Here is a 20676-nt window from a genome sequence, read left to right as displayed (position 1 = left end):
ACGTAAATTATCATTTGCAATATTTAGGGAAAAAATCGCAATTACATTATTTTCCAAAATCGTTCAGCCCTAGTACACATGGTGGCCAGTATGGGGAACTTATGTTAAATGGTTTAGAGATAAACTGATTTTGGTGGTAGTTTTCACTAGCATTTATTTTAAAGAGACTTTAGATTGGCAGACATTGAAAAGGAAGAACTGGGTGACGAGGCAGGTCAGGGTTTGCAGGGAGATGTATTTAGAACAGGGGTTTTCAAATTGGGTGAATTTGAGCCTCCCCTAGAATAGGAAAGGACAGCCGAGGCCCCCCTTCCCCAAAATCCCGTCCGCCTGCCCTAACCCACACACACCTCTGCAGTAAATGCCATCTTTTGTGTGTTGCAGGCAATGACGAGTTTCATTAAAACTGATAAAATGTAAATATTTTTTAATTTTGTATTTGAAGACATTTTAGTTTCACAACTTTTTAAAAAGTGCATTCATAAACGATCTTTGCAACAGCAAATACTTTCAAACTTCATGCAGGCCTAATTGAGGCAACTTAAAATCCCTGAACATCAGTAGGCCTATCCACAAGTCAAACAATCGGCACAGTGTGTCTGGGCCTTGAGCGCACATTTGAAGGAGATGCACGTCTCGAACAAAATCAGCACAATTGACAGCTCTCTGATCAATGAACGACAACGCTGGTTGTTCACAGAACACATAACATTTAACAGTCAACTGCATTGAGGGCATGTTATCAGATCGAGCAGATTCACGTATTTTCATCACATTTTTTTAACGTTTTCAGCCACATAAAGCCTCAGGTTTAACCAACAACAAAAATGACGCCATTCACGTCATTTGCACTACAAGAGCGAAATCCACCCTATTGCCCAACCAATTTATGCATTCAAGACAACACAACTTTGAGTTTCAATTTAATCGTCCATATCAGTGGGAACAATAAGGCCGCGCTTTTGATGCGCAGAGGTGTTCGATGCAGGGCTGCACTGCTGAGAGAAATACGCGCAAGTCGTCCTCCACCTGCAGCCTTGATCTGTATTTGTTTTTAATCAGGGTCAGTGCAGAAAACCCACACTCACACAAGTAGGTGGAGGTGAAGGGGATTAGCTGTTGTGCGGGCGGGTAGAGGAACGCAAAACAAAAAATCTTCCTGCACCCTGAGCTCTTTGATAAACCGAACATACACCATCAATTGAGCACAGTGTGCGAAGTCAGTGGACTCATAGTTGAATAACGCGAAAGGGGCTTTCACGAACACCGTCCAGGACCTGCTCTTTGACATCACAAGCCATGTCTGATATTCGTCGCTGGATGGTACTGTCAGAGATAGGGATCACATCAAGTTTAGCTGCAGCTGCTTCTCCCAGCATCACTGAACACATATCTCTAGCTGCAGGAAGTAGCAATGTTTCGCCGATGTTATTGGGTTTGCCTGCCTTCGCTATACGTAGCGCGACACGATAAGATGCTTCTGTCGCCTTCAAATAGTGCCAAACGACTGTATTATGCTTTTTTGTGACTGAAAATCAACACGCTTCCTCTCAAAAAACTCAACTGGCTTGTTCACTAAATGTGTGTGCTTAGCTTCAATGTTTCAATGTGTCATGCTGTCATTTGCTAGCACCTCTTTGCAGACCACACTCCGGCAGAGGTGCAGCCTCGGACCCCGGCCAGGTGAAACTTTAAGTACTCAGGATCATATTTCCTACGTTTTTCGCTGGGTCCTGTCTCCTCCCTTACTGCTGACTTCTGTTGACTTGGGACAAGGAAACGATGCATTTTACAGCTAATACACAAACAATTACCGATCCTAATAGAGCTGCATACAGATGTGTACGTTATTTTTTCTTCGCACGTCGCGCCTCCCCTGTGGCTCTTTTGGCTCAACTATTGAAAACCGCTGATTTGGAGGACACAATAAATGTACCAGCCCCTCACTTTGCCAGGTTGCCAAGTAGCTATCGAACCTTTTCTTTTGCTAACCAAGCTTAACATTTAAGTTGATTGGTTACATATGGTCTTGCTTTTTTTTCCTGTCTGGGATTATATTTATGTGGAGTGACTTTGGACTTATTTTTTTGCTTTTGTGGGAATATCCAGCCAATCAAGAAGACTGCATTTTAAGTTGGATACTGCCTGCTATTTGCTTTTTGGGCTCATTAAACCGTTTTTAAGATGCCAGTCCCACACTGTCTAGGTTTTAGTTTGAGGGGGAACTTTATTATTTGGAGGATAGGTACACTAAATGTATCAGTACCTCTCTTTCCCAGGTTGAATAACCACTGTAGCTCCCTGTGAGCGTTTTAGCTCACACTATAGGTAAAAATGACGGAAGGAGAAGCTGGATGGTGAAAACAAACACGTTTTATTTGAAAAGTGTCCTTGGTGGCCGCAACTTTGTAGAGTTATTGTCTCTACAAAGACACCAGAACCTGGTTACTGGCATGATTTTACTGAGAGACTGTTTACCTTATTCTGATCAGCAGTCTGGCCTCTGGCTGAGCCACTCCATCACTCCAGCAGCCGGCGCTCTAACCACACCCCGCTTCCACACTCCCGAACCTTTTCTTTTCTAACTACGCTTAAAATACAAGCTGGTTGTTACAACGTGACCCTCTGACGCATGCAACAGATTGTTGGTTTAAAAAAAAGAACCAGTTTTTTGGGCCTAGAGCCGGTGTTGCTGCAGTGCAAGTAAATCATTTTGGTGGAAAAGCCGTAACATCTCACATGATTTTTCCAGCCTGGATTTTTCTGCATATTTGAATACAAATAATTGTAATTTGGACCAGGAATGTACAAAGGTGTTCTTATCTACAGAGACATTTTGTTGAAGAGAACCTCAAACTGCTGCAAGATCAGGAAGATCTTTGCAGATAATCACATCTCTTCTGGCCTCCGGTGTCAGCATTGGGCCTCCTCCTCAACATCCTGCACAAGGAAGTGTGTGTGTGTGTGTGTGTGTGTGTGTGTGTGTGTGTGTGTGTGTGTGTGTGTGTGTGTGTGTGTGTGTGTGTGTGTGTGTGTGTGTGTGTGTGTGTGTTTGTGTGTGTGTGTGTGTGTGTGTGTGTGTGTGTGTGTGTGTGTGTGTGTGTGTGTGTGTGTGTGTGTGTGTGTGTGTGTGTGTGTGTGTGTGTGTGTGTGTGTGTGTGTGTGTTAGGGCTGAACGATTTTAAGAAAAAATTGAAATTGCGATTTTTCTGGCAGAGATTGCGATTTCGATTTCAAACACGATTTTTTTTATTTAAACAAGTTTCAGTGTAACAACAAAGTGGAGCAAAAAAAGAAGTCTTACCTTAAAAGTAGTGCAAAATGGCTCAAAGGAGCTAGCTTATGAACCTCAACATCAGCAGCAGTTACAGATATTCAACCCGTGTATTCAGAAACCTGTGCTTCTTCTTCAAATAAAGTGGCAAGAGGAAGTGAAATGTAAAGGTAGTAAAAATAAATAATAATAATAATAATAATAATAAAACAAATACATTTTCCTCATCAACAAAAGATGTCCAACTGGTTACATTATTTAACATCTAGTCTGTAAACAAAAGATAAGTAAAAAAGAGTGAACACCTTTTTAATGGAACAAAGACATGTCAGGGTAAGGTGCAGAAGAACAACAACAAAAATCAATCTTCCCCTTCATCCCTTCAGAGATTTTTGGCCAAGAAAACCAACATGTCAACCTTTGCTGGCTTCAGACTTGCACGCTGACATGTGACAATATTGCCACTGGCACTGAACAGTCTCTCTGATGGTGCACTCGTTGCTGGTATGCAAAGGTACTTACGAGCCAACTTGCTAAGCCATGGGAAGTTGACATTGTGCACTCTCCACCAGGCCAGTGGATCTTGCTCTCCATCAATGGTAGGAGTTATGAGGTAGGTGTCCAGTTCTGCTTTAATGGTATCCTCCAACTGCACAGTAGAGGAAGCAGGGACCGCCTTGGTCTTGAAAAAGCTGCCCAGTGACCGCTTTCGCTTTGTAGAGGTGGTTCTTTTTCTGCACTCAGGGGCATGGGATGGGTTGTGACACAAGCCCTCTGCTCCTGCAACACACAGTAATAAGAGGCATCAATGTTTTGCTATCAGTTGTGATAAAGACCAACGAGGCATTTTGTCTAAAAGTTTAAAATGTCAGTAGAGTATAGTTCAAAAATTAAAAATTAAAAACACAAATACAACTTTGTTTTATTTTGAAACAACAAAGAAAAAGGAAAGCTTACCTTTTGTGCCACCTGTTCCATTTTCATCTTCACTCTGTCTTTGATGTATGGGACATTCTCTTCACTTATGTAGCTCTTCTTGAATCTTGGATCAAGGAAGGATGTGATGTCCAAGAGCTTCTGTGTCACTGGGTCGCTGTATTTCTCTTCAATGTAGTGGAGAGCTCTTGATTTGATCTCCTTGGTGAGATTCGTGTCCTGGTCAGTTTCAGCAAGCGTTGCTGTTCTGAGGAGATGGAGCACTGGCTTCAGGTATGACACGCTTACGTAGTCCTCACCTGAGAGGGCGTCTGTGGACTCCTGAAGAGGACCGAGGGCATTGTTTACAGATTCAAGGACATCTGTGTCTTGCCAAGTGGGGACCAGGTGCCGCGTCTTCCTGTCTTCAGACAGAACCTGGCACAGTGCCTTGCTCTGCTCCAACACCCTCCCAATCATTTTCTGCCGGGAGCCCCATCGTGTCGGACATTCAGTGACCAGTGACTGTTGAGGTAGGTTCAAGTCTTGCTGTGGCTGTTTTAGTGCCGCCTTCTTCTTCCAGCTGTGAGTGAAGACCGCAACCAGCTGCTTGCAAAGTCCTGTGGCCCGTTTGATTCTTTGCTCATCTTTGACAGCATTTTCTGGGGGAAAACATTACATGTATTACAGTATGAAAAGCCATAAGGATAGCTCATAACACAGTATTCATAACATACCATTGATTACATCTGTTGTCATCTTGTATTTAGTTCAATGACGTTTTTTTAGCAGCAGACTTCAGGTGGTACTACCACAGGAAGTTATTGCCCATAAATTAATTTGTAATTGGTAATTAATGTACAAGCAATTAATATGCTTCTTAGATATTCCACTAAAAACCAAAAAATCATTTAATCTGTATAGTGGCATCAGCTGATGTTGCACCAGCCTGACATGTGCTACTACTAAAACACGCTAGCTGTTTATTGTACCAAAAACACGCTAGCTGTTTATTGTACCAAAAACACGCTAGCTGTTTATTGTACCAAAAACACGTTTCCCCCTCGCACCGAAACACACATTACATGGCCTCACTAATCCCTAACCCTTAAAACGTGCACACACATACATACACACACACACACACACACACACACAAAGTTTACCGATGAAAGGGTTCATTTTTCTCCCTAGGATAAACAGTATGTTAAAGTAGCATTGCGCTAACAGTTGGTCAGCTAACGACAGCTTGACAACAAACTTCCCGGCGCTTCGTCCCCAGATAATACGAACTCTCACACTTGTAGTAACCTTGTAAAAATACACACTCGCACAAACACACATTCTTGTACTTACCAATTGCAAGATGCAGCCTGTGTCCGAAGCACTGCAGTCTGGTCCATTGGTTAAGTCCCATTGCTTTGACCATATTTGAAGCGTTGTCTGTTGTTATGCACGTCTGGGCCTCTTCTTTTAGACCCCAGTTGGCCAAGCACTCCTTCAGCCCCATGGCAATATTCTCCCCGGTATGGTCAGTGGGGAAGTATGCTGTCTGCAGGCAGCGGCTACACAACTCGAAGTTGGCGTTGACGAAATGCACGGTCAAACTCATGTAGGGCTCGGTCGTTCTGCTTGACCACAGATCAGTAGTTGATGCATAAAACTCCGTGTTTTCGTGCTCATTTACAACTTTGGCCTTACATTCTGCGTAGAGCTGTGGGATGGCAACTTGATTGAAGTATGTGCGGGAGGGCAGAACATACCTCTTATCCATTCTGCGTAGCAAACGTTTAAATGCGTCTTTGGTCACGGTGTTTACAGACACCATGTCCTTCGATATGTAAGTCGTTACGGCAGTGGTAATCTCCTTGTGTCTTCGGCTAGTTCTTTCATAAGGCGTCACACTGGCGAACAATGATGTTATTGTTGGCTGTTTTGCCGAAGTATCGCTGCTGCTTGATGTTTCACAGTTCTTTTTCGCCATGCACTCATCATACAAGTTCAGGTGGTGAATTCTCAAGTGGCGATGTAAATTGGTGGTATTGCCACCCGATGTAGCCACTTTTACACGACATGTTTGGCACAACACCTGTTTCTGGTGTTCATCAGTGGCCTCAAATCCAAAATACTGCCAAATGACCGACGTGCTGTTTTTCTTTGCTATTAATTTCGTCGGCTCCGCTTCTGCTCCTGCTTCAGCCATGCTTGAAATTGAATGACGAGCTACACACTGACTTGGGTGGCGAACACGTGATCTGGTCACGCGCAGCCTGCAGCTTTCTGATCAGTAGCTGACACAGAGCCTTGGGCATTCATGTGAAATTATTGACGAAATGATTATTAATATGCACCAAGCAAAAACCGCAGCTTTGACGATCCCAAAATCGTGTTGTCTGAGATCGCGATTTTCGGTCCAAAACGATAGATCGTTCAGCCCTAGTGTGTGTGTGTGTGTGTGTGTGTGTGTGTGTGTGTGTGTGTGTGTGTGTGTGTGGTCAGACTGTAAACGTAGTGTTTGTCGGTGTGTGTTCCTCTAAAGGTTTGCTAAAAGCTTGAGGGAATCCTGTAAGATACGACAGAGCCGTGTCTGTTAGTATTCACTTCATTCATGCATGTCTCACACACACACACACACACACACACAGGCCTAGCAGGTGTTTCTGCGTAAAGCCGGACGGTTTTAATCTGAACAGTGGACATTTTCCAACTACAACCATGTAAAACAAGCACAAGATATTGAACACTGGGATCATACTTAAACTTTATTTGCGCGTGATTTTGTGTTTGTCAGAAAGTGTATCAGGTTTAAAACATTTCAACTATGTTGCTACAGATCCACTGTCACACATCTCCTTTTCAACAGAGCGGAATAATATGGCTCTGTGGTTTTTGGTAAAAAGAAACATGTTGTGTTGAACTTTTAGCAGGAATGTTTTTTAACATGCACACTGAAGTGTGTGTGCATTGCCTGTGACAATAACATTGGTTTGCCTTTACATCTAACTGGTGTCTACCACAACTGGTACTGCAACGTGTTTCATTTCTGATAATAGTGAGAAGTAGAAAACAATATTGATTGATTGCTTAAAAACAGGCAGTTAGACGACAGAGAAACCAAATGTTATTGGAGTTGTTAAAATGTAGAATACGTGTTTAAATACCTTCAGCTTTGCCTTTAATGCGTGTGTTAAATCAGAAGAAAAAAAAAATGCTCATTCAGCAACAACAGATTAGTGCTGTTTTCGATTGCTGTCCCAGTTTGGACACTCTTTAGTTCACTTCATGTCGTTCACTGTGGACATTTGAGCAGAGTGTGCATTTCAGCCAGGAACCATTGTCTGAATCCTGAATCATTCTTAATTCCTTACCAGCTGAAGTTATTATCCTGCTAGCTGGTGAACGATAAGCAAACAATACAGTGCTTGCTAGCTAGTTATTTCGCAGCAACAAATAATTTCAAACCGCTGAATTAACCCAATAAAATGAAGAATTGCATCTTTTTGACACTAGTACTGTATGATGGTAGGTGTATATCACAAACAACAACCCATTAAGTGTCATTTTGGTATTGCAGTGTTGACAAGAGCAAATGAAACTACAGCTTGTTGCGCAACTTACAGACTCAACTTTCTGACCACCATGAGCGCACCTTGCAGGTAATCACAGTGCATTTTGCCACTTCTGAACTGAAAAGATGACATGTAGGAAGAGAAATATGCAAATTGAGACACAACATATCTGAACTTTTGAAAAAAATGCTTTTATACACTGTGTTAGTCTATCGACCTGCCTTGCACATGCTCACAACATCTCTGTCACCGTTTTAAAAGATGCTCCCGCTGCTCACATGATGCCGGTGCTTCTACTGCAGGCGGGAAATCTGGCCTGATGCTTCATCTATAACTCAACCTGTTCAGTAAGCTGACAGCGCCAGCACTCATTAGCCTAATCACATTCAAATTAGTCACCAGGAGACACTAATTTATCAGGCAGAGTTGGAGAACTGAGAAAAGACAGTTTAAAAGAGACGTTTGATGAGAAAATATGTTCGAATGGTACATCCTCTGAAAATAAATATGCATTAGCACTAACAGATCGTGTGTTCTGCTCCCAGCAGCCTGTTTGTCGATACATCAGCCATGAAAAATGTTTGTGATTGTAGAATGAGAGCTGAGGATTCATACTGCTGCATGGGGGCAAATTGTGACTAAAACAGTTGGTCTTACATCCAGTTACAGAGACAGGGATGGCAAAGTTGCCTTCAGCGATGCATCTCTCACTCTGTGTACTGTTTATATAAGAGTGTGTGTAGGACTTGAACTTGTAACACACTGTTTTTATTTTGTATGTTTTGGTGCCCACATGCAGGTGTATGTTGGCTGCTTAAAATCCTTTTGGGTATGCATCAGTCTGTGCGGCCAGAGGCGGTGCATGCTGGTGTGAGTGTTTGTGCTTGTGTGTGTGTTGATGAGCAGCCTCCAGGGTCCATTATGTCTGTGACAGACCCACAGCGGGAAAGCAGCCAGCCAGATAACTTATGAAAATGGTTTAAAGCGAAATTGAATCCGCAACTTATGAATTATTAAAGTCATTACACCTCTGTGGATCGCTAAACTATGACACGCGACAACAATGGCCTCCTTTCCACTGTCTGCTGGGAGGAGGACTGATTTTTTAAGCATTACCGGGGGGGAAAGTGCTGCATGTTTAGCATTGGGTTGTCAGGAAAATGCGTCACGTATAGAAATAGTTAAAAGGGGAAAACACTTTATAGTGGAGGAATACATTGAATGGCACGTTTTAACTAGAACTGTAGGTTCTTTGCGATATTTCCCTTGTTCAGTCAACCAGCTAACTAACTATAAACTGACTGCGTGGATTAGCTTCAAATAACACTTTATGGAATGTATGAAGGTATTGCACAGACTAACGACTAAACCCTGCAGTGTCCCTCACTTTAAAGGAGTGTTTTATTGTCTTTCAGCTCATTGTTTTGTTTGTGTTTTATCTTGCCTTTTGAATTTATGCAAGATTTTAAAGTGCTATATGGTATGTAAATTGCAGCTATGTTTTCTTTTGGCCTGTTCTGATTAACAAACAATTACAAGGCATTACTATACAACTCAAAATGTCCTTGTAGTGGTTGTAATGTGTGTTTGTTACCTTACTTCTGAAATGGCTCATGAAAGTTTTCTTTCATTTATTTAACCGAACTCTTAGAAATCTGAGTTTCTTTTGGGAGATGAAATAGCTTTTTTGTTAGGTGGGTTATTTTGCAAAAGTCAGTATGAAAGCCAGAGTAAAAGGGGTGCAACAGTAGTTTTAGAGCAGCATCCAATAGCCTTAAAGTTCATAGAACATGGGAAGAAAGACTGTCGGCTAGGTAAGATGACAACATAATAAAAGAGAAGCATGGCACAGATGTATAGAGCATAACACTTTCCATTGTACAACTCCCACATATCTCTAGAGGTGTTTCTTCTTTTTTTTGTGAACCTCTTCTAATTGTTAAATCTGATGTTTATGAGCTGCTTGGTTTTGCAACAGTCCCTGTGACAAGACAAGACTTTACAACCAGTACTGTTTTCCTGACTAGACACATCTGCATGGCAATATTAAATGTCTACCTTATTTTGGGGATTAGTAGGAGGACGTTGAAGGGGTCTGTTTGCTATTTTGTCATAACCCTATATGTGTTTGGACTGTCTCAGGGTGAATAAGCACGTAATTTACAACTTAAGTTTCAAGTTTGAGCTTGAGTAAATAGCAAAAAACTGATAACTTTTGCAGTGTCTTCGTCACAGTGAAATTGAGACTTGAAGGTACTCACACTAAATAGAGTGTGAATGTAATTTAAAGAGGAATTAAAGGCTGAGAAGATAAAGGATTTTCGGGAAATTTTAAAAATCCTTTCTAACTTTAGGTTTATATTAAGCTGCTTGAAAATGTCACTTCAGGTGCCGAAAGTATTACAAACACATATTTATTCTGCAAGCCACGGTATAATTGTCCGTGATTATAATGCAACTAAATGACACTTCTGGAGTAGAGTAATAAAGAATATGCGAATTGGCTTATGAATTGTTAAACTCATCCCGCCCCTGTGAGGAAGTAAAGTAGGACACTTCCTCTCCCCTCAGAGCCACAACAACACTCCGCTGTCACAGCAGCTGTCACACTGAGTCATAGAGTGAGGATTAGCAAAATACTTAATATCTCATCATATATTAGAGATGAGATTTTAGAATATGTCATTTGAAATTTAAAGTGCTCAAGAATAAACGCTGATATCTAAAAGTAAAATATCTTAAAAAGATGAAAATAAAGCCCCTTAAAGGTCCCCTATTATGCAAAATACACTTTTCAATGTCTTTAATACCTTTAAATGTCTCCCCTGTGTGTTGTTTCTCTTCCCCACTGGATCCAAGTAAAAAAAAATAGGTGAATTAGGTTTCGGATCATGCGTGACATAATATATTGTTGAAATACAGTATAAAACCTGACCTTTAACTGTAATCTGTCTTACACATATCACCCTGTAACTATAAATAGTGAAGTAATATTAGAACATTCCAAAAAAATGATACAAACCTATTGCTTTAGCTAGGCTTTTTTTACAGGGTGTCCAATCTTTTTTCAATGGCCTAGCAACGCGCTAGCGCCACAGGCGCGAGTATTGTAGGAGGGCCCAGGGGCATCCCCCCCTCGAAAAATGTGGAAATTCATAACTGTCTGAAACATTATTTCCTGCATTTTGAGGTGCAAATTTTGTGGAGTACAGCCACGTTTTTGTCTTTGTGGGTGGGGAAGACCAGATCATTTTTTGGGTAATGTATATAATTACACTGATTGATATACAATATAATATGTTTCATAAGTTAATACAAAGAACAGTGAGTGTAACTGATACTAAAAAGGTACAACTTAATTGTCACATACATCTTGTATTTTTTGTATTATTCAATTTTGTTAAACTATATCATATATTTATGCAAGACACTTAGCATACAGTTGTATTAGCTGTGTGTTTGTGATGGTTTTCTGACCTTTCACACCTTTGAACATCCACACAAGAAAAACAATTCTTACATGACTACTCTGCTGGAAGAAGCTGGAGATCGCTGTTTGTGTTCTTCCTCTTTTCCTCATCTTTCAAAGTAACTTGAAGAAAGAATTTTCATTTAGCCTTATTTTTCATTTAGCCTTATTTTTCATTTAGCCTTCATATCAAATCAAATCAATCAAATATTATAAAGGACATTATCAACTGTAAATATGTCAATAGTGAGAATTAAGTACACTGTTCTCCACAAACAACATCCATTTATCGATCTTTTAAAAGTAAAGGCTCCCTATTATTCAAAGGAACCATACAAATGTTGATCTCCTCATGTGCCCCCCTCCCCACTACAGTTCGCGCCGGTCGCATCGTCCTGACGTTTCTGTTGTTGTTTTTCCCCCGGTTCATCGACAGTTATGTAATTATGCCACCAAAGAAGCGAGGAAAACTCTGAAATACTCCTATAGTTATCAGGCTTTCTGTCATGTTTGTAAAGATTGTTAAAGCTTCAAGGTTACCTGCACTTTCTTCCCGTGAAAAACTTCTTTTTTTATTATAATCTTTTACAGTCGATACCAAAAGTGTGTACAACAAACATAATAACAATAACATTATACAAACATATAACAAAGGCAAATATAAGAATACATTTTAAAAAAACTTTAAAAAAGGATGAAAAAGTATGTTGTGCTCTCTTATCTTTTTGAATTGTTTCATTGTTGTGGGGGGTGTCTGGCCAAGCGGTTGTAAAAAAGCAATTTATTTCATTAAGTTCTTTCATTATTTATTTGCATCCCACTCTTTTGGAAACACATTAGAATCAGATCTAAACAAAACTAATAATGCAGTTTAAAATAGTGACTCCGATTGTAAAATACCAGGATATGTTACATTCCTTTGTTCAAAAGGTTCTAGCTGTTACTTTTTGCAGTGGCCTGGATTTAGAGTTTGACATTTGCAAAACTAAATCTCCAGCCTTGCTTTTTTAGATTATATTTTTGGCCTGATTTCAGTTTATTCACATCCATGACTTGCCCATTAATCTCCTGTGCCATAGTCAAAAACATAACCAGCTGTAGGAAATCCAAATGCTAACAGCAGTTGGATTACTTGGTGATATACTTTATCTTTGCGTAGAAGTCTTTTGATCACAACCAGTTTTTAATGCAATACTTATGTGAAATGCATAGTAATACTGTACATAGAGTCCATGACTATATTGTTATTTTATGTATGATTTACCCTATTCATCCCAGGCTCTGTTTTTGTTTCTTCTACTGTCGTCTTAGCCTCTTAAAGATTACATTTATAGGTAATTTATAATTGATATATTAATTTGCTGGCTGATTGATTGGTTGGCTGGCTATTTACCATTGGAGTTGGACAATGACTTATTATCCTCTAGCTTGTGCCATTTATTCATTCATTATTAAAAGTCCACTTGCACACACCTGTTTAGACCCGAGGAGAACTGGATTTATACCTTATATGAAATATTAAAATCCTCACACGTTTCTGCCAGTCTCAGCCAGACCATAAAACAGAACATCTGTTCCCCCCTGTGACATTTTACAGTGATGGCAAAGAATAGATGAGACCAATCAACCCTTAAAAAATGGCCTTACTGTGTATTTACCAACGTGTTAAGAGCAGTAACTGTGACTGAAACTACCTTTTCTCACAAGTTCCTGCAAAAGTATCCTCACACATAATCAGCTTACAAGGTTATACATACAAAGTAGATGCAATTGCACTTGTGATGATGCTAAGTAGATTATGTGTGAGGAAGGTTTTTCAGTATTTAAACAGCATTTACAGAGAGCAGCTCTTCAGGCAGTGAGATCCAGTGTGGCTGGATCTGTTCAATGTATTTTGAAGATTTCAAAAAAGTATCAAAATGTTCACATGTCACATTTAAATCCAGACAAGAGGACATTCTGTGGCAATATATGAAAATTGAGGGGCTCACCGATGTCCTTTTGACTCATTCTCTGGACATTTCTGGATGTTTGTACAACATTTTACTCAAGGTTTTTCACTTTTCTGCAAAATATTGGACCAACTGAATGATAAATGGACATTGTCGTCCCGACAGCCATGCCACTAGTTTGGGTTATTATTGGAAGAATCTACCAAAAAGCAAATCAGCAAATACAGAAATACATAAGAGCACATAAAGGAAGGGTAAAGATTTTTCTTTTGTCAAGTTTTTTTCTCATCGATGGAATGCTTGTTGGATACTGACATTTATAATGAAATGTGAGGTAAAGATGGTGCGTTTTTTATCTTATGAAACTAAATGTGCATCATACCCTTATGAATGACCTAATTCAGTCATAGTGATAAATGTGAATTACAAAAGAGAGTGAGGTGAAGATTTGTTTTGTTTGTTTGTTTGTTTGTTCAAGTTTTGTGAATGTTACATTGGTACTTCTGCAACTTCATCAAGACAATGCTTCAAATGTTGCTTCATTCAGTGTGTGAAGCCAAACGCAGTGTAGAACATATTCAATTCCACTAATAATCAGTTACATCTACTATGATCATCCCCACCAATGTGTAGGGGGAAAGTGGGGGGTTGTGTGTTGTTTTCAAAAGATGAGCAGTGTGTAGGAAGGAATTCATTAAATGTGATTCATGGGTCATAAGTGAGAAAAAATACATTCAAGGATGAGTAACTGTTGGCTGACATGTTTTTAGTGAATCATTTCTGTATGAGTGTGTCAGTGTTGGTGTCAGAAATATAGTATTTTTTTTAAGTGGGTTTTTGGGTGTAGAAGTTGGTGGTTTATCACGCTCGCCTCTTTCACCAACAGCTGTCAAAGCTTTCTGAATGAAAAAATAAAAGTAGCAAAAATCAAAACTTTCATTTTGGGGAATACTCTTTAATAGTTTGTACAGTTTATTTTGGTTAAAAGCCAAGTCTCATATCCCATCTGCTATCGGCCTGACAACCATTAGCATCTAGGAGCTACAGCTTCACGGTCCCTTTATGCAACAAGTATTCTGGCCAATACTTCTGTTCATTGTTTACAGTCAGTTTATCGACCTGAGATGCAAGTTTAGGATTAGGGATGCAAGATGATGCATCAACAATCGGATTGTTTAACAAGTAGCCAGTTTGCAGGCTCATTTTCAGCAAAATCATCATCAGACAGAAGCTGGTAGTTTCTAAAATAGCATTTTGACCACTATACTCTGTATCTCAGAATCAGAATACCTTTAATCGTCCCACAGAGGGGACATTTTCATTATTACAGCAGAAAGAGCCAAAGACAGCTTAATATTACACCAAGATACGAAAAAAAACAAACAAGAATCACACAGTTTAGGAAAATACACACAAATTAAAGTATAGCAGCCAGATACATATTGCACAGTTATTAACACAACAGGGGGTGTTATAATCAGTGTTGTTATATGTGTGGGGGTCTACTGGGGGCCATGATGGTTATAGAGTCTGACCGCTGCAGGAAGGAAGGACCTGCGGTATCTCTCCTTGAGACACTGCGGGTGCAGCAGCCTGTCGCTGAAGGAGCTGCACAGTGCAGACAGGGTGTCCTGGAGGGGGTGGGACACATTGTCCAGCAGGGAGGACAGCTTGGCTGCCATTCTCCTGTCTCCCACCACCTCCACAGTGTCCAGAATACTCCGTAGCACAGAGCCGAGATGCTGCAGCCCCAGCAGACCCAACCATAGAATATGGCTGATGCCACCACAGAGTCAAAGAAAGTCTGAAGGATTGCCCCCTGCACCCCAAAAGACCTCAGTTTCCTCAGCAGAAAGAGTCTGCTCTGTCCCTTCTTGTAGAGAGCAGCAGAGTTATCGGACCAGTCCAGTTTATTGTTCAGATGAACACCCAGGTATTTGTAGGATTTCACAATCTCTATGTCCACTCCCTGGATGTTCACTGGTGTGGGGGGGAGTGGTGGTGCCGTCTGATATCCACCACCAGATCCTTGGTCTTCCCTGCGTTGAGCTGGAGGGGGTTCCTTCCTGGCACCAGAGGATGAAGTCCTGTGTCAGCTCCCTGTACTCCCTGTCGTCCTCATTGGAGATGAGGCCGACGATGGCGGAGTCGTCAGAGAACTTCTGCCGGTGACAGGCCGGTGTGTTGTGGGTGAAGTCTGCAGTGTAGAGGGTGAAGAGAAACAGTGCCAGCACCGTCCCCTGGGGGGCCCCCGTACTGCAGATTATGGTGTCTGATTGACACTCCCTGGTCCTCATGTACTGTGGACGGTTGGTGAGGTAGTCCAGGATCCAGGAGGTGAGGTGGTGATCCACCCCAGAGGGCTGCAGCTTGTCTCCCAGGAGCAGCGGCTGGATGGTGTTGAAGGCACTGGAGAAATCAAACAACATGGTCTAACAGTGCGTCCAGCCTTCTCCACGTGGGAGAGGGACCTCTGCAGCAGGTATATGACAGTGTCATCCACCACAGTGTCAGGCTGGTAGGCAAACTGCAGCGGGTCCATCGATGATCTCACAAGGGGCCGAAGGTGTCCAAGGACCAGCCTCTCCAGGGTCTTCATCAGCTGCGATGTCAGTGCCACCGGCCGGTAGCTGTTGAAGTCCTTGGGAGGTGGGGTCTTTGGCACGGGTACCACACAGGACGTCTTCCACAGTAGTGGTACTCTCCCTTGCTTCAGGCTCAGGTTAAACAGAAACTCTACAATCCCACACAGCTCATCCGCGCAGGATTTCAGGAGCCTCGAGCTGATGCCATCGGGACCCGCTGCCTTCTGCTCCATACACCTCTGCAGCTCCCTCCTCAACTGGTTGGTTGTTAGGGACAAGGTGCCATCAGCGGGTGGGAGGGTTGCGGGGGGAGAAGAAACGGGCTGGTGTGAAGAATGTCTATGAGCTGATGGTCGGGGGCTGGGTGGAGGTGGGAGGGGCCATTTCCAGGCAGTGGGGACAATGGGGGGTGCAGCAGGGGGGAATGTGTCGGGGTAGGGGCGCCTGACTGATCAAATCTATTTAATTAATGTTCAAGTCGTTTGCCCACTGATGGTCCCCCCGGACCTGGGTGTCTGGCCCTTTGTAGCCAGAGATGCTTTTTAGCACTCTGCAGACTCCGCTGACATTCCTCTGCTGCAGCTGTTCCTCCATCTTCTTCCTGTAGTTATTTTTCCCCTCTCTGATCTTCCACCTCAGTTCCCTCTGTACAACCTTCAGCTCCTCTCTGTTGCCTGATCGAAAGGCCCTCTTTTTGTCCTTCAGGAGAGCCTTTATCTCAGGGGTAATCCAGGGTTTGTTGTTTGGAAAACACTGTACAGTCCTGGTGGGTATGACGTTTTCTTCACGGAAGTTAATATAGTCTGTTATGCAGCCAGTCAGGCTGTTGATGTCCTCCCCATGAGAGTCATCGAACACATCCCACGCAGTAGTGTCAAAACAGTCTCTAAGGGCCTCTTCAGATGCCTCAGACCACCTCTTCACGCTGCGCGTGGGCACAGGCTGTCTGTAGACCAGAGGTTGATACACGGGCAAGAGGTGGACCAGGTTGTGGTCAGATCTGCCCAGGGGAGGAAGGGGTGATGAACTGTACTCCTCCTTGGTGTTGGCCTACAGTAAATCCAGTGTTTTATTGTCTCTGGTGGTGCAGGTGACATATTGTTTGAATGTGGGCAGAGTTTTGGAGAGAGAGGCATGATTGAAGTCCCCAGAGATCAGGATGAGGGCAGTTGGGTGGTGCGTCTCTGTAAACACCATGATGCTGCTCTCCCGATACCCCCTCTGATGCCAGGTCAACGCCGCTAACTCGTCCATCTTGTTTGGGAGAGATCTTACGTTCCCCATGATGATGGAAGGAAGGACAGGTCTGTAACGTCTCCTCCTTGCTCGCAGCTTTGCCCCTGAACGGCGTCCCAGTCTCTTTCTCCTCAGCTCGCGGGGAACAACGGGTCTATCGCCGGTTAGCATCGCCATGCTTCGGGAGGCTAACAGCTGATCGCGAGTGTAAACAATGGGACATTCACTGAACGAGGAAATCCCAGACGCCGTGGTGAACAGAAAAAGTATCCAAAGCAGTGCAAAAATGATGGGCCTGGCGTCCATAGTGCAACCTATAACTTAAAGTAGAGCTAAATACAATAAGTAGAGCAAAAACAAGTATGTTAAATAAAGTACATAAAGGAAACTGCTCAGTGGTGAGTAGGAGCTGCTGTAACAGGCTGCCACTCTGTTACAACAAAAGCCTGGTTGAACATTACTGCACCATAATAATAGGAATAGAATCATAAACCAGAATGCCTGTGATACAAAAATGTTGTTCTGTTGGCAATATTTTAGATTACAGAACATGAGAATGAAACCAATGTTATAATCCCAATCTGAGATAAACCCAAGAAGTATATCGATACCTCTAAAACTTTTTGTTTGTCTCTGCTCTTTGTAGATGACGGACCATATGGAAAAACGAAAGACATCTCCGGACCAGAACAGACCATGGCCTCCAGAAGACACAGTATACCAGGTACATCCATCTGTCTATCCATCCATTCATTCATCCCTGAGGAATACTGTAAACGCTATTATGCAGACTTTGTCACCACACTGATTCATCATAATGATCTTTTATCAAAACATGGCTCAGACAAATGCCTAAATAGTATTGAGTGATTGATTTGCTCAATGAGCTTGAAGCATTTACAAAAACTTGCTGTGCAAACGAGATCCTTTTCACTCTAGTTCAGTATGAGATTTTGATCTTTTTGTATTCCAATGGCAGTGTGACCTTGTGTCTGTAGATAAAGTGTGATAACACATAGCTCCCAGGTTGTGTTTTATCTACTAAATGTGCCTGTTCTGAAAGGTTCCCTAAATGCATTTTGATTATTGTTGCTAAAGCCAACCAGACATTTACCATTGATTATTCGATGAATTTTTTTACTTTATTTTACGTTATGAAAACAATATGTCCTATAAAAGTAAACTAATGCTCAGCCAGTTATTGTGAAACAGTGGACAGACGACTGTGCCAGCTAAAATCATGCCTAGGCAAGCACAATGGTCAGGGCCGGGCCTGCAAGCAGACACATGGCCTAAAGAGAGCCAACAGTACAAGCTTAAACAATGTCTGTATTATTTGACAATTGTTTTAAAATGTTCGTTTTCATATTGCCCAATTGTACTTTTTAAATCTTTAATCGTTGTTACTTTCTATCTCATCTGAATGCATTCAAAGACACCTTATTATGCAATCTGGGTTTTCCATTTGCTGTAGTGTGTTACATAGGTTTGTGTGCATGTGAATGGTCTGCAAAGGCTAAAATCCCAAAGATCCCTCCAAAGGGAGTTTCTCTCACACACACTCCCCCCTTGCCCACTATTTCATGTATAAGCTTTCCTTTTCCCTTATAAATGTGTCCAAATACCTCCATTGAGTCCACCATCCTATCTCTCTATTTCTTCTTTCTTTCTATTTCTTCTTTGCTGTTTCCCCCTATTTTCTTTACCAGTCTTTATGCATGCATGCATAACTCGGCTTCATATAGGTTCAAACATCACCTTGTTTTAATAGCCTATACAATTGTCTAAATGTGTGTCATTTCCCTCCATACCTTTATGTGTGTGTTTGAGGGAGATAACATTTTTCCATTTTGCTGATCATCATTAGAGGGGAAATAACATTCCTTGGTTCTCTGTTTTGATAATAAAAACCATTTCATCAGTTTCTGTCTGTGTTGTACAATCTTCTCCTGTGTATTCCTGAGCATCAAAATGAAATGGTAGATAACATTTTATGAATCCCAACACACTCACTCCTGCATCTGTTGATAAAATAACTCATTTTGGGATGGATTCAGTTCAGAAGAACATATCGGCATCAAACTACACGTGAAAAGCTTTAATGCTTTTATGCAAATATGAACAGTACAGGCACTAATGAATGATTAAGTGCCTTTTGAAGGTAATGTGTGTTTGTGTGAATATGTGTGTGTTGTTACCGCCAGATATAACTGTGAAGCACCTCACTGATCCTCAGTGTGCCTCAGGGATTTAACTAATCTAACCATCTATCACACCAAAGCTTTATCTCAACTGTGTGTGTGTGTGTGTGTGTGTGTGTGTGTGTGTGTGTGTGTGTGTGTGTGTGTGTGTAAGTTTAATTTGTATTTTTAACATCAATGCTTTTCTCATTTTACCTCCTAATGTTCTCCTAACCACCTCGACTAACACGCATAACTGTATTATTAATGTCATTAAAATGGATGCTGCTAGATATTCTACTTTATTTTATTTACAATTATTATTTTTGTAACTTACTGTACCCTGTGGACAGTCATATACATATTTTATCTATCAATGAATATTTTTACTTGAGCTTATTGTGAAGGTAGACAACTTGTTTTCATTTTGTCTTTTATTGTCTGTTTTTAAAATCTTTTTTATTTTTATGTAAACATGTTTTAATATAAATATTTTTTTAATACATTTATTTTCCGATGCAATGGAGATGTCACAAAACACACTGTAGGATGAGTGAAAAATTGTAATCATCATTCCTCTTTTTATTGCATTTTACTAAGCCTGAAATTGGAAAGTGGTTGCTCTGAGTAATACACAAGTAATTTACAAATATTTGTAAAACACCTACAAATATTTATCATCCAAACTCCACCTCCTATCAGCTTTACAAAGCTTCATGGTGAGTTTAAGCTCATTGTTCATCTGCAGTTCTGATTCAGACACACACACTTTCATAGTTTGGCAGCTGTCTCCTCAATGAAGAAACTCTTAAAACCTTCCTGCTTAGCACCAAACTGTGGACGTATGCATTCAGAGAGGTGGTGAACAAAGAGGAGTACAGCAGTGCTGTATATAGCAGCTAAGGAGGAGGCTTCAGGATTTGGGAGAAAATATGTACTCTGTTTTTGCAACAGTTTGGTGTTCAGTACCTTCTTCAAAGGCTTGCTGATGATTTGCAGCCAAACTCATTATGTTTTGTAGATGTCTGATATAAAATGTAACAAGTCTTTCTTCATGAACTTTTAACCTTGAAACCCTCAAAAAAGCTCAACCCATGAAGTTTACTTCATGAAGCCTTCACTCAGCCCGAGAGTAGCTGCAGTCTAGATGTTGGGATTCCTTTGTTCGTACAGTAGTTGAATTGAGTGTTGAGGGAATATTGAACTATACAGTAGTTTATCATCTTCCTGTTGCAATAAATCAGAGCGATCCACAGTTCTTTGATCCTTATTTCCAGTTAATAAAATTCCTTGTAGCCACAGAGACACAGTGTAATATGCACAGTTGAGAGGCAGGATGTCCTCCACAGCACAAGGACCCTCTGATGACTCAGACTCATGCTGAACGCATGATGAAGACTCAGGCTCAGGTTGAAGACAAGATGAAGACTCAGGCTCATGATGAAGATTTAGCTCATGGTGAAGCCATGATGAAGACTCAGGCTCAGGATGAAGAC

General features: G+C 41.3%; 1 protein-coding gene across 1 annotated transcript in view; it reads left to right on the top strand.

Moving 5' to 3' along the window:
* LOC134883617 (glutamate receptor-interacting protein 2-like) overlaps positions 1 to 20676 on the top strand; it is a 177995-nt gene that overhangs the window by 107532 nt on the left and 49787 nt on the right. The window contains exon 2 of the mRNA XM_063912076.1: positions 17647 to 17724. Coding sequence (XP_063768146.1) covers positions 17647 to 17724 — 78 coding nt within the window. The remainder of the gene's footprint in view (positions 1 to 17646; positions 17725 to 20676) is intronic.

Source organism: Eleginops maclovinus, chromosome 20, assembly GCF_036324505.1.
Source record: "Eleginops maclovinus isolate JMC-PN-2008 ecotype Puerto Natales chromosome 20, JC_Emac_rtc_rv5, whole genome shotgun sequence".
NCBI classification, from domain to species: domain Eukaryota; kingdom Metazoa; phylum Chordata; class Actinopteri; order Perciformes; family Eleginopidae; genus Eleginops; species Eleginops maclovinus.
Note: the sequence above shows the minus strand (reverse complement) of the source record. Positions and strands in the feature narration are given on the sequence as shown.